The sequence below is a fragment of the Myotis nattereri genome (assembly GCF_964212035.1).
Source record: "Myotis nattereri genome assembly, chromosome: 2".
Lineage (NCBI taxonomy): Eukaryota > Metazoa > Chordata > Mammalia > Chiroptera > Vespertilionidae > Myotis > Myotis nattereri.
The window spans coordinates 213,683,938-213,711,881 of NC_138076.1; the positions used below are offsets into that span (position 1 = coordinate 213,683,938).

Sequence of the window (27,944 nt, forward strand, 5' to 3'; positions counted from 1 at the left end):
ATTCAACAAATACCGTCTTGCAAGTCCCTTCACGAGGGCAAACTGGGCATGAATTATCTGAGACACGTGTGGCTTGGTCAGAGTGGCAAAGCTGACACAATGTCATGACACTCCAGCAACAGAAGGAAATGCAAGATCACATAGCCATGAGCTCGTTTTGAATTAGGTAAGGCAGTAAACCAACACGTCTAGTAACTTACTGAACATAAAGATGAAAATGACCAGCCTGGTGACCATAAAAATCCACAGGGGTTGAGCACGTTGAAAGGGATTTTTGGAGGGAGATTTCAGAAAAAACGGCTAACACCTTTGGAGGGCCAGTTCATAAAACGAGGGACAAAGAATCTCACTGAATGGAGCAGCCAAATACAATGCTGGCAGGAGTCGGCATGCAAACGGCCTCCATTCTCCTGAGTTACAGGCAGTTTAAAGCTGTCAATTTAGTCAGCACTGCGCTCCACCATGCAACGTGCATGTCAGCTAAAGTGCTATTGTATGCATAAATCCTTTTTTATTTGTAGCAGAAAGGCATCAATTACCTCACGTTACAGTATGTAATTAAGTAAATGTGCTATTTTGCTTAGCCTTACAGGATAAATATTGTACTACTGTAAGAATAGAAGTTGTGATTTTAACAAGCCACATTTCAACATAAGGACTGCGAATGTAAGAAAGTCCTTCACTACCTAAGCCATGTCCCTATGGTACATTCTAGATATAGTTGACCTCCAAGAAACATCCAAACCTGTAGAGAATTTTTGTGAGTTTATTTGAGCCAAACTGATGACAATTGCCAGGAAGCAATATCTCAATGGATTGAGAAAATGCTCCAGAGAATGGCAGTTTGACAGGCTTAGGCCGTGACTACCTGCCGTGACTCACTTTTAGTTAGGAATTATTGTATACATTAGAATCACAGGAGACATAAGGGGGTTACATGAAATCCACTGATGATAGATCAGGGAGGCGGGAGAAAGTAAAGTGGGGAAATCTCTGAGATTGAATAAAAAGTCGAATGCAGAGCCCCACTGGTGTGGCCCAGTTGGGTGCGTGTCATCCCATGCACTAAGAGATGGGTTCGATTCTGGTCGGGGCACAGGCTCGGGTTGCAGGCTCGATCCCCAGTAGGGAGAGTACAGGAGGCAGCTGACCAATCTCTTTCTCATCAATGTTTCTCTCTCACCCTCTCTCTAAGATCAATAAAAACATATATATTTTTAAAAAGTCAAACGAAGAGACACTTCTTTTACATTGGCAAGTACAGGATAGTTAATAAATTACAGCACAGAGATGCTATGTGGGCAACAATGAGGGGTTCTGTGGTCTCATGCCCTGGTGGGAGGTTGTACTACCAAGGATGTGTTATTGCCCAGCTAATTCCACCATGTCATAAATGCAAGAAGTTTCATCAAAAGGTTGATGGACCCTTGAGGATTGCCTGCTGGAAATGGCTAAGGGCATTTCCCCACACCTAAAGATTTGCATAGATGATTGCTTGGTGCCAGACAGCTGAGGGCATTTTAATTTACATGTTATTGCCTCCTACTGACCAAACACCAGCTGTAGGCAGTTCCCCCAATATGACAATGGATTCTGTATACTAACCCTGGCCTTTGATGTGTCTACCTACCTTGCCTTAGGACAAATTGTGTTAATAAAAAGCAAGGGGTCCAGAGAGACAGGAGAACTTGGTTCCTTTAGCTAAGTCTTCTCTGGCTCCCCAAAATGCCTTCCAAAATTATGTTTCGTCTCTGAACTCTTGATTAATTTACAGCAGCCCCTTCTCCAGATTCCTGAACCCTTCTATATGCTGGATAAGACCACCAGCAGGTTATCTTAGATGCAAAAAGGCAATAAATAAGTTCACTAAAGGTAAAGACTGCCCCTTGCCAAGGAAGCTACCGGCTTAGGCCGTGCCTACCTGCCGTGACTGGCTTTTAGTGAAGAGTTTTAGGTTCACACCATGCGGGGCGGTTACTTTCTGTCTCTGAGTGTGCAGGGCCCGCCACGCAGACCTCCCCGAGCCTGTCAGGTTTAGCATGAGGCCCCTTTTCATCCACAATATTAACAGCAAGTTGACTAATAATTATACTTTGATGTTCAAAGCAAAAATTACCCATTTATAAGGCACTAGAAAACAATTTGGGATGAATGAGCTTCACACAGACAGAACTAAATGTAACGATCCACAAGCTATTAGTCAGAAGGGAAATATTGGGGATAATGTTTCTATCGATAAAGAAAAAGCATAATTAGTTCATTTGGTAATTAGTTGAGTGCCTATTATGTGGTAAGGATGGGGAAGCAAGAGGCTGGGGGTTGAGAGAAAGGTGGCTAGAAAGGTGTAAGTGGTAAGGATTTAGTCACTATGGCATATGGAAAAGCTGACGGGGCAGTGAGAGGAGATCAAGGGCCACCTGTAGCTCACCACCAAAAATCTGTGGAGTCCCCAGGAGCAGGCATTCAATGTTGAAAGCGCATGTGGAATGGGGTGGATGTGAGCCCTGGGCTCTGGCTCCAGCTCGGCCACTCACCAATCAGATGGCTTTGGCAAGCTATACATATAGCACTATAGGTGCTCTTTTTTGTTTTTGTTATTATTTAATATGTTTTTGTTGATTTTTTTTTTTTTTTAGATAGAGAGGAAGAGAGAGGGAGATGAGAAACATTCATTGGCTGCCTCCCGCATGCCCCTTACTGGGGATCGAGCCAGAAACCCGGTAAGTGCCCTGACCAGGAATGGAACGGGTGACCTTTCAGTGCATGGGATGACGTCCAACCAGCTGAGCCACTCCATCCACGGCCTCTTTTTGTTGATGAAAACAAAGACACGGCCCTAGCTGGCCTGGCTCAGTGGATGGAGCATCGGCCTGTGGACCTAAGGGTCCAAGCTTCGTTCGATTCCAGTCAAGGGCTCCCTGGCCTGGGCCCTGGTCGGGGCTCGTGCAGGAGGCAACCAATCGATGTGTTTCTCACACATTGATGTTTCTCTCTGTCTTTCCCTCTCTCTAAAAATTAATGGAAAAATACCTCAGGTGAGGATTAACAACAACAAAAACAACCCAAAACAAACAAACAAAAAAACAAAGACAATGCCGAGCATGCCCCTAAAGGCCTCTCTTTCTGCAATACACCTTAGCCAACATTCTCCGACTAGTTATACACACAGTTAGTTCATATTATTCTAATGTCACAGAAAACTGGAGAACCAAGCAACGCACGGGCCCAGAGAAAAACGTCTCTAGAATTCTGGGCGAAGCCACACAGGAAGTTTCCTGTATTTATACCATTTTACCCTCTTTGTCTCCCAAATACGGGGTTTTCCGGTTCCCTTTGCAAGTTCTTAAAGAGCCCCTATGTGCTGGGGCTTTGAGACCTCAGCCAAAGGCCTGGACTGGCGCCAGCGCTGATAACTTCATCCGGGGAAGGTTTAATGGCCTCTCTGGAATAGGAGTAGTCTTATTTTCCTTATTATTTAAGCCAGCAAGCATTTACAGAAGCCAAATAGCAGGGTTAAAATTTCAAACAGCAGTTTTTATATAAGATGGATGTTTCACTAACACCTAGTATAATGCCCAGCTTGAGGCTTGCTTTTCACTGCTATCGCAGAAAAAGAACAAACACCTATGTTTTGGATTCCTGGTCTTAGGGAAAGTAAACATAATGGCAGGAAATAAATCTGACTTTTTCTCATACATCCGGAGTGAGGGCCACCTTTTATTTTTTTTAGAACCTTTATACCTTTGTTCAACCCAGGGTCTAGATTAGGAGTCCCTCACACAGGGGTCCGTGGATAGGATTTCCAGGAGTGTTCAGAAACACCTTGACATCACAGGCAGACTGGTTTTCTATATGCACATATGCACTTGTTGGGGTCCAACCCCAGCAGGTCCAGGGGTTCCCAAAGGTGTGGACAGAGTCGGCGAAGAAGAAATGACACGCACAGAGACAGCGTTCAGTTGATCAGCAGCCTAGCCAGGTTCTCTAGCTAGGTTCTCCCTTTATTCTGTTACATCTGTATTTATACCAGTTGATTTTAATCCTATCCATTCTATTCCAAAGGTTAGGATGTTTGTTATCTCCATTCCAAGGGCACTACTCTATTGTTCTGTTAAACTACAAGGAAGTAACTGAAGGAGATTATCCTAAATAAAGATTATGTAGCTTAAGTGTGATTGTTCGTAGTGAAAGTGACTACCCGCCTGGCACTTAGTTAAGGGGTTTTACTGATTTATTCCCTTCCTTAGTCCTGTTAATCCCTAACTCCAGGGAAAAATCCCCACCTGGGGACACAACCTTTCTCGGAGAGGTGACCTTGGTTAAAACACATAGCGCTAAGTAGGGGAGCAAACATATTAAGAACAGTATGCCATATACGCCAGGTCCCTTAAACCTTTGCTGTGCAGATGTTTCTTCCCTCCCTGCAGCGACTGTGTCAAGCAGCAAGGATGGACTGGCTTCCGGCATGCACTAACCTTTTTTTTTTTTTTTTTTGCATTTTCAAGTATATCCATAAAAACCCCTCTGCCAACTGTGAGAACCACTGCTCTGAGAATGTCCCCTTTCCGAAGCACGTTTTCTTTTTTCTTTTTTTTTTTAAATATATTTTATTGATTTTTTACAGAGAGGAAGGGAGAGAGATAGAGAGTTAGAAACATCCATGAGAGAGAAGCATCGATCAGCTGCCTCCTGCACATCTCCTACTGGGGATATGCCCGCAACCCAGGTACATGCCCTTGACCGGAATCGAACCTGGGACCTTTCAGTCCACAGGCCGACGCTCTATCCACTGAGCCAAACCGGTTTCGGCGGAAGCACGTTTTCTAATGAGTGAAAAACGGGCCCAACTCCCGCAGCGTCTGATGGTTAAGCTTCTTCCACTGTGGCCCTAGCTTAGTGGTCGGCAAACTCATTAGTCAACAGAGCCAAACATCAACAGGACAACGATTGAAATTTCTTTTGAGAGCCAGATTTTTTAAACTTAAACTCTATAGGTAGGTACATTGTTATTAACTTAATTAGGGTGCTCCTAACCTGGCCTTTGCTAAAAACGTCCTCAATCTGATTGAGGTACGTTCGCTGAGGTCGACCCCTTCCAACTCTCCCACCCACACTCGTCTGTAGACTTGTTTCGTCTATCTCCTTTCGTTCATCCTCTCTGTATGTCCAAACCATCTCCACATACCTTTCTCCATCCCCGACACTATATCTTCTTTCACTCCACAACGTTCCCTAAAATTAACCTAACAAACTTTAAAGTTTAAGTCAACTTTTGCACTGTACATGCGCCCGCACGTGCGATTTTGTGCAAGAGCCACACTCAAGGGGCCAAAGAGCCGCATGTGGCTCGCGAGCCGCGGTTTGCCGACCACTGCCCTTGCTGGTTTGGCTCAGTGGCTAGAGCGTCGGCCTGTGGACCAAAGGGTCCCGGTTCGGTGCTGGTCAAGGGCTCTACCTTGGTTGCAGGCTCTCCCCCTGCCCCTGCCCCAGCGCAGGGCCCCATGCAGGAAGCAGCCAACGACGTGCTCCTGCCTCCCCCTCTCTCTGCCACGCCGCCTAACCATCAGCGGGAAAACACCGCCTGTGCGGATGAACAGCAACAAAAACCCACAAGATTTATTCACTGTGAGGCGACAAGAAGAACTGGGCAAAACTGATGTGCACTTTGCAGCACAGCCCGCTGCTGGACGCGCTGCGCTGCAGAGCAAGACGGAAGCAGGAGGTCGCAGCCCGACGGCGGCCACGTGCGCCCGTCCACAGTCAGAGTCGCGTCCACAGACTTCACTTCCTGGCGCAGCGCATTCGGGGAGTGTCATCGCCCGCAGGGCACCCAGCACGGAAAACACACACACACTGTGCGGCCGGCGGGTTCGTTTCCCCTCCAGCACCACCGAGGCGGGCCTCCTGGCTCGGCGTCCAGGCCTCGGGGGTGCGGGGCGGGGGGGGGGCGCTCCGCAGCCAGGCCCGTCGCGGGGGCCACGGGGCGGGGCGCCGACCACAGGTCAGGGTCACCGCGGCACTCCTGGGCGGCGCCGAGCTCCGACTAGACGCTATCTCAGTCCCACTCACGTTTCCCGGCCGCGGGCCGCGGGTCTCGGCCACGCTCACTGATTGACCGGGGTCTCCCGAACGCCTCGCAAGTCCCACCCGCGACTGCGCAGCCGCAGGGGCCGCGCGAACGCCTCCAACGCGCGCCTCGGCCGCCACGTGACCAACGTGCGTCCCCTCCGGCCCCGGGCGCCGGCTCCCCGGCTGAGGCCGGCGCACGCATGCGTGAGACATGGACGCTCCTCCCGGCGATGGTTTCCAAGCCTCTGGGCGCATGCGCCGCGCGCCGCCCCGCTGCCCGTCGAGTCAGGGCCCGCTGAGCTGGGCTCCCGTGCGCTTGCGCAATCGCCGGACGCGGGCGTTTTTTTCCTCCCTCTTTTCGAATTGGGTTTGAGAGGCGGATTGGAGTTAGAAAATGGCGGCCTGGGGCGCGCTCGGCGCTGTGCCCCCGGCGGTCTCCGGCTGAGGGGACGCTCCCCTCGCTGCCAAGCACAGACAGACGAGCCCCGGGGGACATGGTGTGTGAGGCTCCGGGCCTGCTCTTCTCCGAGTCCTTCGAGAATCTCCGCGCCCCGGAAGCGGCCAGGTGCGCTCAGCCGGCGACCGGCCGCCGCTGCAGACCCGAGCGCCGCGGCCGCGACCTCGGCCCTGCTCGCCGCCGCGCACCCGAGCTTCGCCGCGCCCACCGCCCAGCGAGTGCCGCGGCCGCCGCCCCGGAGGTGAGAGGCTGGGCAGGGGGGGAGGCGGAGGGGCCGGGCGCCGGGGCCTGGGGACGCGGAGCCGCACCGGCCTGTGGGACCCGGGGAGGAGCCGCGGGATCGGGGTACGGGGTGCGGGCCTGGAAGGGGACCCTGGGCCGGAGGAGCCGGATCGGCGGGTGGGGCCCGGGCCCGGAGGGGCGTCCTGGGCAGGAGGAGCGGGGGTGCAGGTCCCAGGCCGGGGAGGGGCGCGCGGCGGTGGGTGCCGCGGGGGCGGGGCGGTGACAGCGGCCGCGCCACCGCGGCTGTTTGTGAAGCGGCGCTCGGGGCCACCTTAGGAGCGGCTGGGCCCGGCGGAGGCCGGCGGCCGGAGGGGGCAGGGCTGGCCCGGCTTGGCCTCCGGTTTCCTTCCCAGCGGCTCCTCTCGGTACTTCTGGCCTCTCGGTCGTCCCGCCTGTCTCTTCTCGCCCCTCCGCTGTCTCTCTGGCCTAGACCCCCCCCCCCTTTTTTTTTAAAATATTTTTATTGACTTCAGAAAGGGAGGGAGAGAGAGTGCTAGAAGCATAAATGGTGAGAAAAAAAAATGATCGGCTGGAGCCCGCCGCCCAGGCCTGCGCCCTGACCGGGATGGCACCGTGACCTCCAGGCTCGCAGGTCGCCGCTCCGCCACCGAGCGACCCGGGCTGGGCGCTGGCTTCCCTTCTCACCGCGGTGCCGGGACACTGATCAGCCCGTTACTCTGTTCCTTCTTTAAAGATTTTTAGGGCGAGAGAGAGGGAGGGAGAAAGAAAAAGGCATCGATTGTTATCCACTTTTTTTTTTTTTTTTTTTTTGCCAACCTGTCTCCTTTCTTTAAAAAAATATATTGATTTCAGAGAGGAAGGAAGAGGGAGAGAGAGATGCAAACATCAGTGATAAGAGAATCATTGATCGGCTGCCTCCTGCACACCCTACTGGGGATCAAGCCCGCAGCCCAGGCATGTGCCCTTGGCCAGAATCGAACCTGGGACCCTTCAGTCCGCAGGCTGACGCTCTATCCACTGAGTCAAACTGGCTAGGGCCTGTCTCCTTTTTTTAAAAAAACAATCTTTAGTGTCGAAAGTATTACGTGTGCCCCCCTCCCCCTTGTTTATGCCTTTTTGCGATCAGCTGGGGCTGCTGCTGTGCCCTGAGCGAGATGGAAGCGCAGCCCGCGGGCGGGCGGGGAGGAGGGCGGTCCCTCTCCCGCGGGCGTCCCGTCACCGGCCTGGCGCTTGTCCTCTTTTTCCTCTTTTTCCTCCGGACACCACCCTTCCAAGTGGGGTCCAGCCTGTTTTCCCCTTGGGGGGAACTGATGCGGACAGAGTTCCCCCGGGGCTGGCAGCCCGGATGGGGAGGCCGCGTGTCCCCCAGGCAGCGCTGGGTTTCAGTTCCCATCGCAGCGCTTCCTGGGCCTCACGTGGGGCCTTTTCGCCACAAGCCCGGCGCTTTGGGGTTCCTTAGGCCGATCGCCCGCGCCTCGGGCTCTGGGTGCCCGGCCTCGCTCCAGGACTCCGCAGGGATGCTGTGTTCCTCATCTCGCACAAAGGAAAATTACTGTCTCCAGGGGCATACTTTGAAACAGAATATGGGCTGGTTAAAATGTATTTTAAAGCTTGGCTCATAATTCAAGGAAATACTCTTTTTCCAAGGAACTTTCACGTTTTGGAGGAAGAATAGTATTTTATAGCCTTTGCTTCTAACAAAACTTATTTCTTTAATGGTATTTATTAAGCCCTTCCTCTGTTCCAGGCATTATTCTTAACTAAGTTTGTTTTTTGTTTATCTCACTTTGTTTTCATACCTCCCTGTTCTACATGTGAAAAACGGAGGCACAGAAATGAAACAGCTTGTCCAAGGAAATGGGAAACCTGGGTTTCCAGCTTCTTACTGTAGCATTTCCCAAATAGGAGTGTCCCAGGTCACCCGCTCAGCAGCTAGAACACCTGTCAGGATGGGCAGGCTTGGGTGTTTGGCGTTCAACCAGCACACAGAACAGCGCCCCCTGCCCTCTGGTGGGGTCCTCACGTGACTGTGGTAGGACATGAGAGCAGCTACTTTTAGATTGTTTTGCTGAGCCTTATGATTATCCACTGTGGGTATGAGTTAGAGGTTAAATTCTTACTTTATTACAGTTTCTGTACTTTCAGCTCCACCCCCTTTCCTTTTAATATCTTATTAACAGTTAATAGTTCATCTTAATAGCAACAGTGATTATTTCAACTTCTCACCTCTCCTGCCCTCTGGTGGGAGTGGGAGTGGGAGTGGGAGTTATTGAGCAGCAAAATGGCCAAAAGAATGCAGGCAAAGAGACCTGGCCCTGGACAGTCAAAGTCAAGTTCAGTAAGGAATTATGTGTAAAGCTACATTGTTTTTGTTTGGATTACAAAAATTAGTGGCCAGACTTGACCAAGTGTTTGCGGGGAGACATTCAAAAGGGGATTCAAACATTATTAGGATGTTATTCGAAGCTGAAAACCCCCTATGTAATTACGGGGGTGGATTTTGGAGGACTTTGGAATGTCAGCAAGTGATGTTTATTTTGTAGGCATTAAAGAGCAGTAGGTGATGCATAAGTTTGTATCCTAGTGAACATGAACTCCTAGGAACTTACTGGGGGGTTGTGGTATTGAGGGCAAACCAGGGTGGAGAGAGACTGTCAGAAAGGCTGTGGGCAGGTTCCGGAGCCCTCAGCGAATGGTTAGTTCCTGGGCGACGGTTTCTTGGCCCCTTGGGCTGGTGAGTTATGCCACTCACAGTGGAGCCCTCCATTGCTGGTTTTTGTTTCTGATGGCAGAGGATGTGATGTATGATCAAAAAACAAATGACAAAGGGACAGGTGCCAGCAACCCTCTTTCGCGATAACACTGTCAGTCCCCGCCTCGCACCCTGCCCTGCCCCACTCCGCGATGGTGTCATAGGAACTGAGCTCATGGCTTACTTTGAAAGGGTTATAAATTCTCAGAATGTTAACACATCCATATTAATTACAGTTTGAGCTTTTAAATGATGTCCTATTTTAGCAGTATGTAATTTGGGGTAATTAAATGTTCAATCTTGGGAAATGTATTTATACCAATGTCTGTAGCCTAAACAAGAGGACTTATGCTATGAACTTATGACCAACATCTTATTAAAATTCCTACCTAACCATGAACTTCACTGGATCATCTTGAAGAGAATTTTAAATATTTAAAATATTTTGTCTGTAGCAGGGCTGTAAGTATAATTTGCATAGAATAAGTTAGTTAAGCACTTCTTATGTGTAGTGCTTAAAATTTCAGTTTTAAACAATCAGTTGAGGTTGCATATAACTTTCTTTCAAATAGAGTTGTTTTAGTGTTCAGAAGACCTACCCTGCTTCCTCGAGGAATCCTATATTGGATTTGAAACAGTGGGAACCTAAGAGCACCTTTGTAAAGTCCCGGTAAAGCCGTTCCCAGGGGAATGTTTCCTGTCTCATGTCATGCTAGAGTGAATTTTGAAAATTCTTTGTAAGAGTGAACTCTTGGTCTAGAAAAGCAAATCTTCTAATCTTTTTACTTTTAGCTTCGAAAAAATGGCCAAAAGAATTGCTGAGAAGGAACTGACAGATAGGAATTGGGATCAAGAAGACGAAGCTGAAGAGGTAAAAAGTAGTTTTCCTGAGTGATTTCGTACTGCTTCTCAATTTAAACTGGGTTCCTCATGAAGAGCGGGAAAATGAAAAGACTTTTGAAGACCATCCTGCCCGGGAAGTAGTGTGGTTTCTAGTGACCGGTACTTAATAGAGACATTTATTTCCACCAGCACCTAGTTCCTGAATATTGGGCCCCCTGTAGAAGCACCTTCCTCCTGAATTTCATACACTTGCAGCATTCTGAACCCGTGGTTGTAATCAAAGCTGAAGGATGAGTAAATGATCGGGTCACGAACATAGCGCAGTGCCACGCTCAGACCTGACAGTGGGCACCACCACCATCTTGGTCTGCCATCCCTGTCATTTCAGATTCAGATGGTTGAGTTCCCCTCCCACACTCTGATCTTCTCAAAGCCCAGCTTCATTTCTCCTTCTTACACATCTGAGGTGCTCCCCCATCCCTCCAACAATGGCTTTAATGGAAATAGAGTTTATATTGGCCCAGTTTCTTTCCTAACAAAATCAGAATGGCCTTCCCTGAGGAAATCTTTTTGTTTTTTTGGGTGCTTCATCAGCAATGTGGGACACCCAGGCCGGTTCACCAAGGAACTGGCACCCAAGCTAAGAGGATAATGTCAAGTAAAATAAAATAAAATAAAGAATCTGCAGGTGTCTTCAAGCTTACTCTTAGACTAGAGGCCCGATGCACGAAAATTCGTGCAAGAGGACACCTTTCTTCCCTCGTCTGCTGGCACCAGCTTCCCTCCGGCACCCGGACCCGGGCTGGCTTCCCTTGGGCCGCCCCCAGTCACCTGGGACCCAGCTGGCTTCCCTCCGTCCCCAGCTTTGTCAGGAAGGGCATGCAGAATGAGGTCCGGAATGACATAGGTCTAGTTAGCATATTACCCTTTTATTATTATAAATGGCTATCTTTCTGAGTCTATATCCTAGTATTAATATTTTTCCTTTACAAATGTTTGCACCAATATGGTTAGGAAAGTCAAAATCACAGGCATGTTAATATTTTAACAAGGCTTTTAACATTTCTAGCTGCCATCATGCTTTTTCGCCAAGACTTGGGTAACTGTATTTTTTCCCAAGTCTTACAGCTGCATTCTGAGCCCAGTAAGTTTTAGACTACCATATAAAGATTGCTTTGACATTAAAATACTTCAGGAATGAAAGAACTCCCGTTTGGATAGTTGCTAATGAATGAATGTGGAAAGACAGTTACGTTTGGGCAAATGCAACTAAATGATCCCTTCTGTGGCTGCAGAGACCTCTGACATTTCCTGAAATAGCTGGGGACGGAAGTTTTTACAGGGAATACGTACGCCAGCCGTATGGGGAACAACGGGCATGGCTGAGCCAGGCTCGGCACGCTCCTCGCTGTGGACCTGGTGCTGGGCGTTTAGCAGTAGTAGTCACCCAGAGTCCCAGTGCCTCCGTGGTCTCTTGGATGAAGGGCAAATGGGCAGAGCTCTTTGTAAAAGTAATAATTATGTGTTTCATAAATACAGTTTTACTTTTGAAAACGGTAGTAGTAAGAGACTAGATTTGGGCACCTGGGTTTCAGAACTTGTTCCCCTCCCAGCGGTTCATGATCTTTAAGGTGCCTTCCAGCTTAAGTTTGATGAATGCCTTTGAATGTATTTGAAATATTTGAAAGCTGTGCTAAGTAGTTTTGCACCAAAGTTTTGGTGGCCTTAGCCTTGTCAGACTTTCGTGCACGCACTCCTCTCTCTGATTCAAGTCTTGGATTTGTATGCTCCAGAAGACTGGTGGTTCACCTGACTAGCATTGCAATTCACCAAGATAGAGCGTGGATATGAATTTTAATGTGCCCTCTCTATAATTTGTATTACGAGGATTAACAGTACTTTGAAAACTAGCAGATAATAGATGAGTTTGCCTGGTCTAGCTTTTTCATTCAGCATTTTATCTCCATTTTGACCTTATCTTACTGCTGTTTAATTTGTGTACTCCTGCAGGTGGGAACATTCTCAGTGGCCAGTGAGGAAGTCTTGAAGAATAGAGCCATAAAGAAAGCAAAGCGTAGAAATGTTGGATGTGAAGTGAGTGATTTCTGCAGCTTTCTGTGGGGCGGGGGAGGGGACAGTCAGTTCGGTAAGTGCTCATAAAGTGCTTTCTCCGCTTGGGAAAGCGCTTGGTGTAGAACAGTGGTCGCCAGCCTTTCAGCCCTCACGGACCACCGGTTGGCGACCGCTGGTGTAGAACATACAGAACAGTGAGCACGGGGGTGTGCTTACAGGGAGCTCCCACTGCGGAAGCGATACAGATGCAGAGAAATTAGAGTTGGGTGCCACTGTGGAGGAGGAAATGAGGACAGCAACATGAAGACCAGAGAAGTGCGTGTCAGTAGCAGTGAGGAAGGACAAGAAGGAATTCTCAGTCTCCCTACTGCCTGGGTCGAGGTGTGGGTTGGAGGAGTCCTTTAACCGTCACAGAGTCTTTCCCGTGTCCACTGTGTTGCGCATTAAAGTGCTTCCTTCCTGCCGAAACCGGTTTGACTCAGTGGATGGAGCATCAGCCTGCGGACTGAAAGGTCCCAGGTTCGATTCCGGTCAAGGGCATGTACCTGGGTTGCGGGCACATCCCCAGTAGGAGATGTGCAGGAGGCGGCTGATCGATGTTTCTCTCTCATCGATGTTTCTAACTCTCTATCTCTCTCCCTTCCTCTCTGTAAAAAAATCAATAAAATATATTTTAAAAAAAAAATGCTTCCTTCCTGTGTTCGGAAGATCAAGGAGGAGCTGTATGTAGCTCAGAAACTGCAGTCACGTGGTCATGGTTCGGCAGTCACTCCACCTTTTCCCGGGACTGCGCAGCCCTCGTGCATTCCAGACCGGGCCTCTGGGTCAGGCCGGGAGGGGGTTTGAACACGCCGGTGGCAGCTGCGGGAGGAGCTGTGCCTCTGCGGCGGCGGCTCTGTCCCGTCCACGTTCTTTCCTCGTTTCCTCTCGTTCTTTAGGCTGGTGTTTAGTTGGCTGTAGGCGATCAGCCAGGTGATGTTTGATGGGGAAAGGGCCAACCTCACTAGGAAGGAAATGATGGCATTCGTTTTGGAAATGTCCTTAAGGGTGGTGTGGAGAACTCTGCAAGCCACTAGGTAGACTGGCGGCTTCTCAGAGCAGGAGTGGAGCAAGAGGGAGAGGCAGGAGGAATCGGCCGTCCGGAGGCTGACGCCGCGGGGGCGAGAAGAGCTCATGAGGGGGCGGAGCTCTGGTTTGCACAGCTGTCATGAGTAAAATCGCTCCTGTCCTGATTCTGCTCTTGCCAGCAGTCTTCCTATAGTGGAGGTTGCATGATTTAGCCAAGGTAATACTGCCACTCACTCGCTTACCGCTTATAAAAATTACAGTTATCTATGCTCTTTCTTTCTATTTCAGTCTGATGGTGGAGGGGCCTTTAAAGGCTTTAAAGGGCTGGTGGCACCTTCTGGAGGAGGAGGGTTTTCTGGATTCGGTGCTTGTGTTGGAGGGAAGCCTTTGGAAGGACTGTCCAATGGAAACAGCATGACAGGTGCCCCACTCTTCAGTGCGAGAGCTGCCACCGAGACCAAGGTGGCCTTTGGTAAGTAGGTCCCCCTCACTCACTCACATCTGTGTAAGATAACCATGAACATCACTTCGCAGAGATGTTTTTCTTGTACTTACCCTGGTCCTGGAACTACATGAGCAAGAACAGTCGTAATGAAACACACAGAAATGAGGGAAATGTTGGCTATTTGCGTTCTGAGTAGAGAATGAGCTTTTGAGCCAAAATATAACTAGGTTCTGTTCTCAGCTCTGCCAGTTATCAGCTCTTCGCCCTTCGTGAAGTTCCTTAACCTCCGAGCCGCCGGATGTTTAACTGAAATGAGAATGAGTGATGAGAATTGACCTAAGGGTCAAAGGAGGAGAGGAAGCTCTTAGTGGGCCTCTGTAAAGGCCTGTCTCCCCATCCCGCCTTCGATAATACGTGTACCAAAGACTTTGTGTGGCACACACCTTCCGAAACTTGGGGGTCCTCCCCTCTAGATTTAGGATGTGTTGGTTGTCCGATCTTGTTTTGAGGGAATTAGTTACGATCTCGGGATTAGCAATAGAGAATAAGATCATGGATTAAAATCTTGAGTTCTTGGAAAAGAGCCCCACTCGTTGGATTGTTTTAGCTAGTTATTCTAAAAGTTTCCGTTTTAATGAGGCAGAATGTTTAGTGTGATTAAAATAAAATTAACTTTCTGTTAAGATTTTAACTGTATTAATGATGTTCATTCCTACAGCCTTGGGGATTAAGTTTTGTACTCAGAGTATTTTGACAGTTCTGGGTAAAATGGGCATCTTTTTGAAGGAAAAGATTATTTTAAAATTACTGATGTGAGCATATAATAGATACTGTTCCTGTGTAGAGTTTGATTTGATTTTTTTGGTAACCAGATCCTAAATGTTAGATGTGCACATACTTGAACTGTCACAAAAATGGGATGCAATAAAGGCAGAAAATACGAAGAGCAATACAGAAATCTAGATGATTTAGTCAAATCACCTTCTAAATAAATCTTAAAGCTTGACTTTCCCTTAGGATCTGTTGCTGCAAATGGCCCCGCCTCCTTGGTTGATAATAAGATTTCAAACCCCAAAAGGAATGGTGACAGTCAGTCCTCTGGCCTTTCCTCGAGCACCACTCACCAAGGGAACGCCTACCACAAGCAGCTGGCGGCCTTGAACTGCTGTGTGCGGGACTGGATCGTGAAGCACGTGAACGCGAACCCGCTGTGCGACCTGACGCCTGTCTTTAGAGACTATGAGAACTACTTAGCGGGCATTGAGCGGCAGCTGGGTGACAGCGGGAGCGGCGGCTCCGAGAGGAAACCCAGCAAAATGTCCCTCGACTCACAGTCTCCCTCCCTGTTTGGTTCAGCAAAGTCACAGCAGGAGTCAGCGTTTTTGTTTCATGGGGATAAAACTGCGGGCGCCTCTGAGAAGAAGACGGAGGCTGCGCCTGAGAAAAAGGCGGACCCGTCACCAGGAGCGACAAGTGCCGCGTTCCATTTCGGCAAGAAAATCGATGGTTCTGTCTTGGGCTCCTTAAACTCTGGCCCCCTGGCTGGGTTTTCCTTTCCTTCTGGAAACTCCAGTTTATTTGGCAAAGACATTACCCAGAGTAAGCCCGTTCCTTCACCGTTCTCCGTTCCAGCACCGGAGGGCCTGGCCGGGGGCGGCAGTGCCGGCTGCAAAGGTGAGTGGGATGTTTGTCCTCAGTCCGGTTGTGTCTGTGGAGGTTTGTGTTTAGTGGAAGAAGCAGAGACGTGCCGCCATCATTTCCGAGCCGCGTGATCCAGGACAGGCTGGCGAGCCTCTGAGTCTCCGCTTCCTTATTTGCAAAATGGAGTCAAGTCTGTGTTGTAGGCGATAGATCCTCCCCTCCCCCAACTGGTGGGCTGAGTGTGACGTAATCTGCAGCCGGGAAATACCTGAGTGACACCATGTACCTTTGATGGACTATACATTGAACCACCAATCCACACCTGTCCAATACGCTAAGCCAGCGGTTGTCAACCGATGGGCTGGGACCCCTTTGGGGGTCGAACGACCCTTTCACAGGGGTCACCCATCGGAAAACACATATATAATTACATATTGTTTTTGTGATTAATCTCTATGCTTTAATTATGTTCAATTTGTAACAATGAAAATACATCCTGCATATCAGATATTTACATGACGATTCATAACAGTAGCGACATTACAGTTATGAAGTAGCAACGAAGATAATTTTATGGTTGGGGGTCCCCACAACATGAGGAACTATATTAAAGGGTCGCAGCATTAGGAAGGTTGAGAACCACTGTCCTAAGCCCTTGTTCCTATATGGACTATACCAGGGGTGGGCAAACTTTTTGACTCGAGGGCCACAATGGATTCTTAAACTGGACCGGAGGGCCGGAACAAAAGCATGGATGGAGTGTTTGTGTGAACTAATATAAATTCAAAGTAAACATCATTACATAAAAGGGTACGGTCTTTTTTTTTTAGTTTTATTCATTTCAAACGGGCCATAGTTTGCCCACAGCTGGACTATACATTAAGCCACCAATCAGCGCGCGCTGAGCGCACTAAGCCCCCATTCCTTCCCATCCTCCCCTCAAAAGGTGCGCTCACCTCTGCACGGGTTGCTGTTCTCCCCTTGCTAGACAGCCTGGCAGGTCTTTTTCCTTTAATAAAGCCTGTAATCCTGGTTTTCCTGGTTTTCGGCTCCCGACTGGTCTCTCAGTAGGGTTATTGTGAGGATTAAGGATATAAAGAATAAGAATATGAGATTTTCTGGCACAGTGATTTTGAAAAGTATCGAATACATGGCTTGTATGTAAAGAATTAAGTGAATTAACGTTTGAAAAATTGTATTTTATTGAGAGTTTATCATGAATGTCCACTGAATTGTTTGTATTTAGGAGATTTGGTTATAAGTAAAGTCACATAGCAAAGCAGGGCTGTAAATTTAACAGGGAGACTTCATAAGTCAGGGGAACAAATGGGCGAAGTCTCTCCAAGACATGTCTGGGTTGCACCGCCTTCCAGGACGTCTGCTGTGTGTGGTGTCTGCCCCTTTTTGTCCACAGTTCATTGTTTGAGCACCAGGATTGTTTCTCTTAGAGCCGCTTCTTAGTTTAGGGAGTTTTATGGGAATGCCTTTCTCTTTAAGAGGATGGGCATTTGCCTCTGTTGCCCTGTCTTTGATCTCCCCTGTGTTGGGGCTGGAGTGAAAGGAAGCCCTGTTCTGGCTTCTGCAGGGTAGGGGCGGGGGTGGGGGTGGGGGTAGGGGCGGGGGGTAGGGGCGGGGGTGGGGGTAGGGGCGGGGGGTAGGGGCGGGGGTGGGGGTGGGGGCGGGGGCCAGAACACGGGAGGCATGTGATTCAGACAAAGCTCAAGTTACTTACACTTGGCTTTGGAGTGATTTCTCTGACAACTTTGCTTATTTTCCCTCTGGTTGATGATGTTTGTTCCTTGGCATGATGCAGGTGTGGTCACGGGGACATTTGGGGGTGAAAGTGTTAGAAGCATAGCTGAGATGTTAACGTTCCAGTGCTGATCTGAGTATATTCATAAGTGACTATTACCTGTCTGTGTGCCCAAGGCTTCACACATCACAATTTGAAGGAAAGTTTTATTGATCAGGAAGGTGCCAACTGAGAAGATGGGAGATAACCTCAAATCCATCTTAAGGAATTACAAAATTCAGGCTTTTTTATGTGAAGGGAAGGGGAGGAGGGAGGGCAAGAGTGATGGACCCCAGGCCACAGGGGTCTGAGGAAGACTGTCCCTCTGTTGACCCTGTTGATGTGAGTCTGTTGGAGGTTCCTGCACATCTTTGGTAACCAGCATGTGCTCCCGCGCCCGGGAGAGGCACTTCCTGGTCAGGGGCAAGCAGGACTCTAAGGATTCGCGTCTCTGAGAGAGAAGGCATTGGCCTGCAGGCTCTGGGAGCAGCAGGTTGGACAGGGGAGTCAGAGGCCCAGCACTTCACTCTGTCACACGTTTGATTTTTTTCTTTTCTGTAAAAGTTTGCATATGCACTGCATCATAAGCAAGGACATTTTTTCATTCCAGGGCTTTCTACAAATTGACAGTTGCTTTAGACTAGAGAAGTATGTTCCCATTAAAAATTGTTCTCGTTTTTCACAAAATAATAAAAACCCAGTGGGTGCACACACACAATTTGATATCAGCTTACGTGGAATTTTAGGTGAAAGGGGCGGGGGGTAGGTAACGAACTTCTTTTATCACATTATTAAGCTCTTGATTTGAATCTTACTGAGTTCGTGTTGTTTTTATAAAAGGTGGAGATGAAGAAGAAAATGATGAGCCGCCCAAAGTAGTAGTTACTGAGGTCAAAGAAGAAGATGCTTTTTACTCCAAAAAGTAAGTAAGAGTCGGAGCCGAGGAATCCACTTGGTGAAGGTTTTCAGAGACGTGAACGGAGGCTTCTGACATTTCTTCTGACATTGTCCCAGAATTTACTGTGCCAGGCTGTGCCCACTCCTTGAACTGGAGCGAGGAAGAATTCTCGGCCCGTTTATTTAAAAACAAACAGGTTCTAGACATTTTCTCTGGGCACAGCCTTCTCTCCTGCCCATCCAGCCCTTCTGCTTCAACTTCAGTGTGCTGTAAAGAGGGCCTTCCTGCCCCTCTGGGCTACTTCCTCTCCCCTTTCTCCCCTCCCTGCCCCTCCCCTCCTCCATCCCCCACCAGGAAGTCACCAGGCACTGACTGGGGTTCAGTGCTACTTCTGCTCTCTGATCTGTCCTGGGGACTTGCTGGCCTTCATGGATTCTCTCGCAGGTCTGCCCAGCCCCTTCCATGAAGGCTGTGTGAACACTGTCTTCCCTGCTGTCGGGGCTGCTTTGTTTTTACATTTATTGGGGTGACATTGGTTAATAGAATTATAGAGGTGTCAGTGAAACTGACACATCGTCTGTGAATTGCACCGTGTTCACCACCCAAAGTCACACGCCTCCATCACTGCATATTCGACCTGCTTTTGCTTTGACATGAAAGCTGCAGCTTTTAGAAGAAAGCAGAAGGGGGTTTTGAGTTAACTCTCAACGAAATGAAATTAGTACTTTTAAGAGATATTTACTGAAAAATATTTTTGCCATTTTAGAAGCTTCCCTAGAGGTATTTTTCTAATAGAAAAAGTTCAGCCTAATGAATCAGCATTTTCATAACAAAAAATCACCATGTCCTCTGAGATTCCCAAGTGTTAACTACTGCTGAGAACTTCTAAAAGAGGCAACAATTCCTTTTGCCTGTTTTTAAGATTAATTTACACAGATGACTGAAAGGCGTCGTCAGTTTTTTTCCTAATCTGAGCAAATCAGGAGCAGTGGTTTTGGTTTGTTTATTGATAACCTAAGGCGCTGTGTGACAGACTTCTAGGAGATGTTTTACTGCGTGGTCAGTAGTTAGGGAGATAAGAAATTGTTGGAGTCCTGAATTCAGAAATAAGAAAGGAAAAAAGGGGAGGGCTGTGGGTAGTGTTTGTTCTGTTTTGCTGTTTTCTTTTTTTAAGTTAATCCTCACCGGAGGATATTTTTCCATTGATTTTTAGAGAGAATAGAAGGGAGGGGGAGAGACAGAGAGAGAAACATCAATGTGAGAGAGACATATTGATTGGTTGCCTCCCACGCTCACCCTGACCAGGGCTGGGGATCAGCCTGCAACCTGGGACCCTTCAGTCCGTGGCCTGATGCTCTCTCTATCCACTGAGCCAAACCAGCCAGGGCTTTTCTCTATTTGTTCTTGTCCTTGGAAGACCAGATGGCCGTGATTTTGATTGTCTTGAGAAAGGGTAGTTTCAGAAAGTTATGTAATATTTGGAAAAATAGTGGGAAGGGCTCTTGAATATCTAACCAGGCGTTCCTGTTCTGGCTCGTGCCCAGACCCAGTCGGGGTCCACAAAAGATGGGTCTTGAAGCTTCCTCTGCTCATTCAATAGAGATTTTCCACACAAGTATGAATAGCAGTTGTTAGAAACAGACTTGATTTGGCATTGTTTGTCTGACTGTACCTATTGTTTTTCTCCGTAGGTGTAAACTTTTTTACAAGAAAGACAATGAATTTAAAGAGAAGGGTGTAGGTACTCTGCATTTAAAACCTACAGCGAATCAGAAGACACAGCTGTTGGTGCGGGCAGACACCAACTTAGGTGGGTGCCCTTTCTCCCAGGCGGCACCGCATGGGCACCGTCCCGTGGCCCCGGGGGGAAGCCCGTCACTTGCTTGGCTCAGTCTTTGGGATTTTCAAGTCCATTGATGTGGGACTGGGAGCAGAGAAGACTGTTCAGGCCAGATTCATCCTGGACTTAGCGGTTCTTGCGGATTGATTTGAGTCCTGGGGGATAGTGTGTAAGAACATGCACTGCTAAAAGCTATAGCACAGCGGTTCTCAACCTGGGGGTCGCGACCCCTTTGGGGGTCGAACGACCCTTTCACAGGGGTCACCTAAGACCATCGGAAAACACATATATAATTACATACTGTTTTTGTGATTAATCACTATGCTTTAATTATGTTCAATTTGTAACAATGAAAGTACACCCTGCATATCAAATATTTACATGATGATTCATAACAGTAGCAAAATTGTAGTTATGAAGTAGCAACGAAACTAGTTTTATGGCTGGGGGTCACCACAACATGAGGAACTGTATTAAAGGGTCGCGGCGTTAGGAAGGTTGAGAACCGCTGCTAGAGCAAGACATTAACAAAATGGTCTGCGGGCTGCTCCTTTGTGTTAGAGACGTGACTAAGAAGCTGGAGGTGAATTGGGTGGTTTAATGATAGGCACACAAGGGGAATCAATCATTTAAAGGAATCCTCTTATGTAGCAAATAATCATGATGCACTCCCCCTAGCCCACCCTCCAGCTGGGCCCTTAGAACAGTCCATGGAAAGGGGGGTTTTGGAGGGGCCTGCGGTCTAAGAGGCCGCGGCGGGCCCCAGGCGGGTTGGAGGAGGCCTCCGCCAGCCTTTCTCTTCCTGTGAGCCGGGCTGTGGCGGGACTGGCAGTGCTCCGCTCCCCAGCGAGCCGGCCCCCGGGGCGCGTTTCTTCGCTGACCGCTGTGTGTTCCGATGACTTGGTGAACTCGGGGCAGGCAGTGTGCCCGTCCTGCAGTGCGACAGTGGCCGGGCCGGCGGGATGGCCGCACGGCGGAGGGCGGGAGAGGCGGCTGCTCCACAGTCAGGCAGAGCCAGTCCTGCTGGGGGCCTCGGGGCCCTCTCGGGACACCATGCTGGCCTCGGTCAGGACCGGCCCGTTTCTGTGACATTCCCGTGGCCCCGTTTCCGTCCATGGAGTGCAAGGGGGCTGCATGTTTCATGTTCAGCGCCTGAGAGCTCTGGTTTCATGGGGCTGCAGTTTGTATGATTTGGGTTGTGTGTTTTTTTGTTTCCTTAAATGCAGGCAACATATTGCTGAACGTCCTGATCCCACCCAACATGCCGTGCACCCGGACCGGGAAGAACAACGTGCTCATCGTCTGCGTGCCCAACCCCCCGGTGGACGAGAAGAACGCCGCCGCCCCCGTGACCATGCTGATCCGGGTCAAAACCAGCGAGGACGCGGACGAGCTGCACCAAGTCCTGGGGAAGAAGGACGCCTAGCCCGCCCCCTGAGTCAGGTTGCTTCTTCCGTTGACGTTCTGAGAACTTTTAGATAACTTACAGCCTGTGAGCAAGATTAATATGGCCAATAAACCTTTACTGTTTAGTGTTAAGAACTGTCTAATGTGTAAACTACATTTGAAAGAAATTTTGGTATTTTTAATGTTCATTTATTAAATTAACCACAAGTGATTTCTTAATGGACTGAAATCAGGGTAGTGATCGATTTCCCAAAGCTTTTCCCACCTGTGGGTTTGGGCGAGGCTCAAGAGGGTGGGTGTCCAGAGGAGCCTGGCCCTACCCTCCCGCCCACTGGGCGAGGCTGGGCCGGGGGGACAGCGCCCCTCCCAGGTGAAGCGCTGCCCTGCTGGCGGGGTGTGCTTGCTTAAGTGTTCTTCTAGAGCTGCAGCGCGGGTCCCGAAGGTCACCCTCTGCCTGGCCGCTCAGCAGACGTGGCCTTGCCCCTGCAGGCTGCTGGGCAGGACCCAGAACTGCTTTTCTTTTTACAGGAAACAAGGACTGTTCTTTAGTTGTGGAGTGTGATTCATGAGATGCTGTTACTTCTGTGTCCCCTCATGACACATGGTTAAGGAGGGTTGCCAGGGATGAGATTTAAAAGCACAAATTTGGTCGCTTATACTTTGAAAATCATCCTACAGCAGAAAGTGAATGTGCTTGTACCACGCGAGCCCTGCGGGTCTCCAACCACCTACTGCTTACGCCCTAGGAACCCACCAGGAAAGGGCGGGAAAGCGTGTGTGTAAATGCTGCCTTTACCTTGGACGCCGGGATATTCCATATTCCCATTAAGTTCCAGTTCCTTTCTGAGTGAGGTTGTTCAGGGTGCCCCCGGGGAGGGGGGTGCCATTGGCACAGGCGTGCCGCGCTGCTTCCCCACGGCTGTCGGGCAGCTCACACCAGCTTCCCTCAGACAGCATGTGAGAGACGGGCTTTGGAGGTTGACATGCCGGTGTTGCTGACTGGTTAGCGCCAGCATCAGGCGAACTTGTTTAAGGCTCGGTTGGTGCCCGAGGGCTCACACTGTGTGTTCTGACCTTCAGCACATCTTCCGACTTAGAAAAGAGGAGTCAAATAATTGGAGCTAGTGTAGTTGTTTTTTTTAAAAACAAGCTACAATTTTTAGATGTAAAGGGGGTGGGGAAACATGATCAAATATAATAAATATTGGAGGCCAGGTGGCTGGACCAATGTTTGCCATGAGATTCCTGCACTGCTCTGTTTGTTAACTGCACGGGCGCATCGGCCAGGGTGACGGGATGAACGCGCAGACAGGCGTGCTTGCTGTGATGGGTGTGGGCCAGCTCGTCTCCTGCGACCCAGGCAGAAGCAACAGTGGTTTTTGCATTTACTGCTTAGAATTGAGATTATTCATGTGCTCTGGTTACAGATGATTGATAATAAACAAGCTGTTTATTATTGATGCTGTTAGTGGCCCTGCCCCTGCCCCTGCCCCTGCCCCCGGCACATAGGCTCTCTGTGTATCCAGCTGTCAGGATGAGGAAGTACAGCCCCGCCCGGAACAGCCGAGTCAGCAGGGAACAGGTGGTCATGGTGCATCGTTGTTAGCTTTTTTTTTTTTTAAGTTGGGATCATAATTTTAATCGTTGGCTTTGGTGTGACTGGCGAGATGCGCCACGGCAGGGCCGCGGGAGCACCCGTGAGGGTGGTTCTCTTACGTCTTTCAAACCAGTGGTGGATATGTGTGCTTCTCTCCTAACATTCCCAGCAAATTCTTGCTGCTAAGACTCACTGTTAAAGTGAAAATTACAGGGAAAAGTGTGGTGTGTGTATCATAACTCAAAATGTGATATTTTCTTACAATTCTTACGCTTCAGGAACTTGTTGGTCTCCACTTTAAATAGGTGCTGGGTACCGGCGCCTGGGAACGTGCGGATTTCACTGTACCCCGACCTCCTCGCCTGTGGCCTGGGGAGGCTGGCCTTTCCTCCCCATTGCGGGACAGCCACACCCTCCCCGTGCGGTCATGCCCATCCTTAACAAAGTGTTAGAAATGAGTCTTTAAAATGTTTGAATGTGGACTGAAATGTTCAGTTTTGCTTTAAGATCCTATAAAGTGTATTATGTATGTGGCCTACAGTTAGTGTGTATATCTTTCGTTCTGAATCAGGTATTGTTGCATCTTGACAAATACTGAGCATCCCAGCGGCCTTTTCCACACTGGTGTGTCCTTCTCAACCTTTTGAGCCTCCCCAGTAGGCGAAACACCGCTGTGGGCTCCTTCTGTTAGACTTACAGACGGAAGATGTGTGTCCAGGTGTTTTTTAATTTCAGAGAGAGGAAGGGAGAGGGAGAGAGATAGAAACATCAATGGTAATAGAAAATCACTGATTGAGTATCAAGCCCAAAACCCAGGCACATGCCCTGACCAGCAAAAATACTGTGATCTCTTGGTTCATGGGTTCACACACAACCACTGAGCCACACCGGCCGGGAGCATCCAGGCTTTAAAGAAGTTTAGGTTGTTTCCTGAGAAGAACGAGTCCGACTGTTTAGGAACTGGTTTTCTTTAAAAGGATGGCCGTTTTACAACTTTACTCCAGATCCTACTTTTGATGCGCTGCATGCCAGAATACCTACCTACTATCGCATCTTGCTCTTAGTTCAGACCAGTGCTCACTGAGAAAGATGGGGGTGTGTTTGGGGGCATCTGCCAGTCATTCCGGAACAGTCCACATGCAAGCGCAGTGCACCCGAGGCTTCATACACCAAGCGGCTCCCAGCCCCGTGTCCATTCTCCTTCTGAAAGTGAGAAATGGACAAGCTTTCGAGGAGAAACGGGGTTGTCCTGTGCTGCCTGCAGGGACAGGGAGCCTCTTGGCAGGCTGGTCTCAGCCCCGCGCTGAGCACAAGGCTGAGCACAAGGCGCTGGGAAGTACTTGGCCTTGGCCGGGAGGCTCTCCCAGACCAATTGTAACGGAGATGAAAGCTTCCTTCCTAGCAGTCAGGTGGATACAGTGTTTGCTTTCTATTTTAAGTAGGAAACGTTTTTAAATACTTGAATTGTTGGCCCATGTAATCCGTTTGTGTTAGTTTTTGAATGATCCCATTGAGGACTTGTAACAATCCACGAAATGTGAATAAATGGAGAGGAAACAACATCCGTGTTTGACATTCCATGTTCCTTCTCGACGCACCTGGCACTAATACCGGGCACGGGAGCAGAGGGGTTGCAGCGCGGGGAGGCGGGGCGGGGGCGGGGGGTGCTGCTGCAGAGCTGGGGGCGCCTGCAGAGCCCCACCCAGAACCTCCTGCTTGGAGGGAGACGGAAGTTACCAGGCCCGAGGCCACTCCCACGAGGCCTGGAGTAGCTCTGGGGCTGCTATGGGAGCTGTGGCCGGCCTTCTCCGTGCACCTGGCCTAGTCCTCACAGCAGGCCTCCCGCACTTGGCCTGGGTGTGTTTCCAAAGAAACGAGTTCAGGCAGCTTCAGTTTCTCGCAGATAAGCCAGTGGAGCGGGGATCCGTGTTCAGATCCGTCTCAGTCAAAAAATCTGAGCTCTTCAGGACATTTTAAAACAGGATCAAAATGATCAAAAAAAAAGTAATGTTTTGAGTTTATGGAACTGTAGATTTTCAGTGCTTTAGAAAATCACTATTAAGGCATTGACAAGACTAGTATTTGGAGTCGGGCTCCTGTCTTTTCCAGCCTCCGGAGTTGCTCAGCACTTGGCCGGTCTGGAGATGTGCCCTGGGAAAGAAAACTGCCAAGACTGACGGGCCCGTCAGTGCCTTCCCTGAACCCACAACAGCTCCCGGGGACGGTGCTGGCTCTTGGCTGAGGGCTGGGCAGGACAGCGGTCTCTAGTGTGGCCTGGGTGCTCAGCTGCCCCGAGGGCCTCAGACACCTGGGGACCCAGAGTCAGAGCCGGGCGGGGGCCAGCTTGTCTCCTGTTGGTGTAACTCGCATCTATAAAATCCACTCTCAGTGTACAGTTTAGCCGTGTGTAGTATATTCACAGAGCTATGCAACCATCACATCAGCTAATTCCAGAATATTTTCTGGGTTTTAATAAGTGGTTCTGATACAGGCTCCGATTTGAGAACCCTGGGCTACATCTGTGCTCCCTCGTGATGTGTTTGAAGATAACCTATGGCACACCCTTCGGGCATATTCCAGCGGGGGGACTGGCAGAGCTATGGCAGCCCTGGTACAGGTCACACGTGAACTTTGGTGGCTGGCGATTTTGCTTCCCAGGGAAGCCCAGCCCAGGATGAGACAACGGCCCACAGGGTTGGATGCAGCTTGAAGCAGGAGGGGCCAGACCCGCACGGCTCATCAAAGGGCTCCACTGGGTTGGTTTCTGGAATTGAATTGTTTACCCAAAATATAATCATTAAAGTTCACTTAACAACCGTGGTTATTTCAAACAGCAATCTGATGGTTTTATTCAAGTTAGATTCCAAGATGAAAGACCATAACCCACATACAGGGGAGAGATAACTTGTTAAACCTGTTAGCTCATGTGGAGGCCAAGTTGGGAGGGAATTCAACACAAGGCTGTAGGCAAAAGACAAGACATCCCGTTATCCCCCAAACAAAGACCTTCCTTCCTCACGAGTTTCCCAGGGCCCTGTTGTTTTACCAGCCAAGCACAGAATACAAGGCGTTTACACATCACCACGTCTAGTCTATATACAACGGCATGGGGTCGGATGGGCCATTTCACGTTCCCCTCCTCCCAGTGTAACATTCCCAAAGGTTTCCCCTCGTTACGGTGTTTTCTAGGCAGGGGCATGACTGGTTCCTGGAAGTCCATCTAGGTCAGCATTTACCGAGAGGGATCCAGAGTCGGCGATACATAGCAAAGAGGTCCTTCCAGGGAGCTTCCCGGGGAGACTTTCTCCAGCTGAACGTTTTCAGGTGACTGCTTAAAGGGACCTAATTATTTACCGAGTTTGGTCTGTGTGGCGAGGGCGTCGTTTTAACCCACCGAGCTGCCTCTTCCGTAACCACCGTCTTGTAGTCTGCCCAGGTGATGCCGGTGCACAGTTCCGGCTCAGCTGCTCCTAGCAGTTCCCAGGTGTCACCTGGATGTGCTGCCTTACTATTTCTAGTGTGTGTGCCTCAGACCCCCTTTTCCTAGTCTAGAACTTTCTGCAGTGTCTTAGGCCTTATGTACACCCATGGCATCGTGACAGCCTTTGTCTGACCATGGAAAGGGAAAGAGAGCCCCTTGTGTGAGAACGACGCAGGCTGCTTCCACCCATGATGAACTTGCAATAAACAGGCTCCTGCAGTTAGCGAAACCTGGCCACGTGCTCAACGTCAGCTTGAATAATCGCAGAGCAAGGCAACAGAGAGCCGGTGGCCAAAGACCAGCTTCCACAAGACCAGGGGCCTGGTGAGGAGGCGCAGCAGGAAACTTGACAGCGCACTCGAGGCTGTCCTGCTTCCCGGGGCTGGGCGCCGAGGCTGAGATGCAGCTCTTGGGTTTAATTTTGCAAACCCAGCATCTGACTCAACCACAGAGGCGGCCGACCCCTGGCTGACCCCTGGCTGACCCCTGGTGGACCCAAGGACAGCCGAGGCCCTGCAGGGGGTGGTTTCTTTTTCTTTTTTTAATATATATTTTATTGGTTTTTTACAGAGAGGAAGGGAGAGGGATAGAGAGTTAGAAACATTGATGAGAGAGAAACATCGATCAGCTGCCCCCTGCACACTCCCTACTGGGGATGTGCCTGCAACCAAGGTACATGCCCTTGACTGGAATCGAACCTGGGACCCTTAAGTCCGCAGGCCGACGCTCTATCCACTGAGCCAAACCGGTTAGGGCACGGGGTAGTTTCTGTCAGTCCCCGGCAACAGGTCAAAAATGCAGCTTGTGTCAGGACTCCAAACAGTAAGAAATGTTTGGGGGGCAAAAGAAGGTTCCATCACTGTTTCCACATTGCTGTAATAGCGGCATCTCACCTGAAATACCCTCGTAGAGAAAACAGTAACTAGGTTCAAGTTCGGTAGAGGAAGACACGGAGAAAAAAATAAATGTAATATTCACCATGCAACCAACTTCCAGAGGAACGCAGCCTCGTGAGCACAGCCCAGAGCCACGCGAGCACGGCTTAGACGGGGCTTCCGCGGAGTGCAGGCGCCGCTGACCGGAAGCCGCTGGTCACGGTGGAAACTCGCTGACGATCCGACCTGAAGGTGTTCAGTGCGTGTCACAAGCTGCTTTTGCAGAAATCACTTTAGTTACGGCTTCAAAGTTAAAATCTCCACAGGTTTCCTGCGGGTCTCAGCAGAGAACTTGTTTGGAAAGCACAGGAGGTAGGATTCACACCCACATCGCCCCACCTTCTGTGCAGTGAGGCCCAAAGGGCGAGGAAGGTGAGGGCGGTGCGTCCTACACTCAGCGGGT

General features: G+C 49.6%; 1 protein-coding gene across 3 annotated transcripts; it reads left to right on the plus strand.

Annotated features, from left to right (window-relative positions):
• Window positions 1-6,256: 6,256 nt before the first annotated feature.
• On the plus strand, window positions 6,257-24,685 carry NUP50 (nucleoporin 50). 3 transcript variants are annotated; one of them, XM_081084247.1, is made up of 8 exons: window positions 6,257-6,767; window positions 10,314-10,392; window positions 12,375-12,458; window positions 13,794-13,977; window positions 14,968-15,624; window positions 18,224-18,305; window positions 19,973-20,091; window positions 21,348-24,685. In XM_081084247.1, the coding sequence occupies exons 2-8, from the start codon at window positions 10,324-10,326 to the stop codon at window positions 21,545-21,547; spliced, it is 1,395 nt and encodes a 464-aa protein (XP_080940373.1). In that variant the 5' UTR covers window positions 6,257-6,767; window positions 10,314-10,323; the 3' UTR covers window positions 21,548-24,685. The 3 variants fall into 3 exon arrangements, with proteins under 3 accessions (XP_080940373.1, XP_080940374.1, XP_080940372.1); XM_081084248.1 differs by lacking the exon at window positions 12,375-12,458 and having other exon boundaries at window positions 6,323-6,767; XM_081084246.1 differs by lacking the exons at window positions 10,314-10,392; window positions 12,375-12,458 and having other exon boundaries at window positions 6,441-6,767.
• Window positions 24,686-27,944: the final 3,259 nt, after the last annotated feature.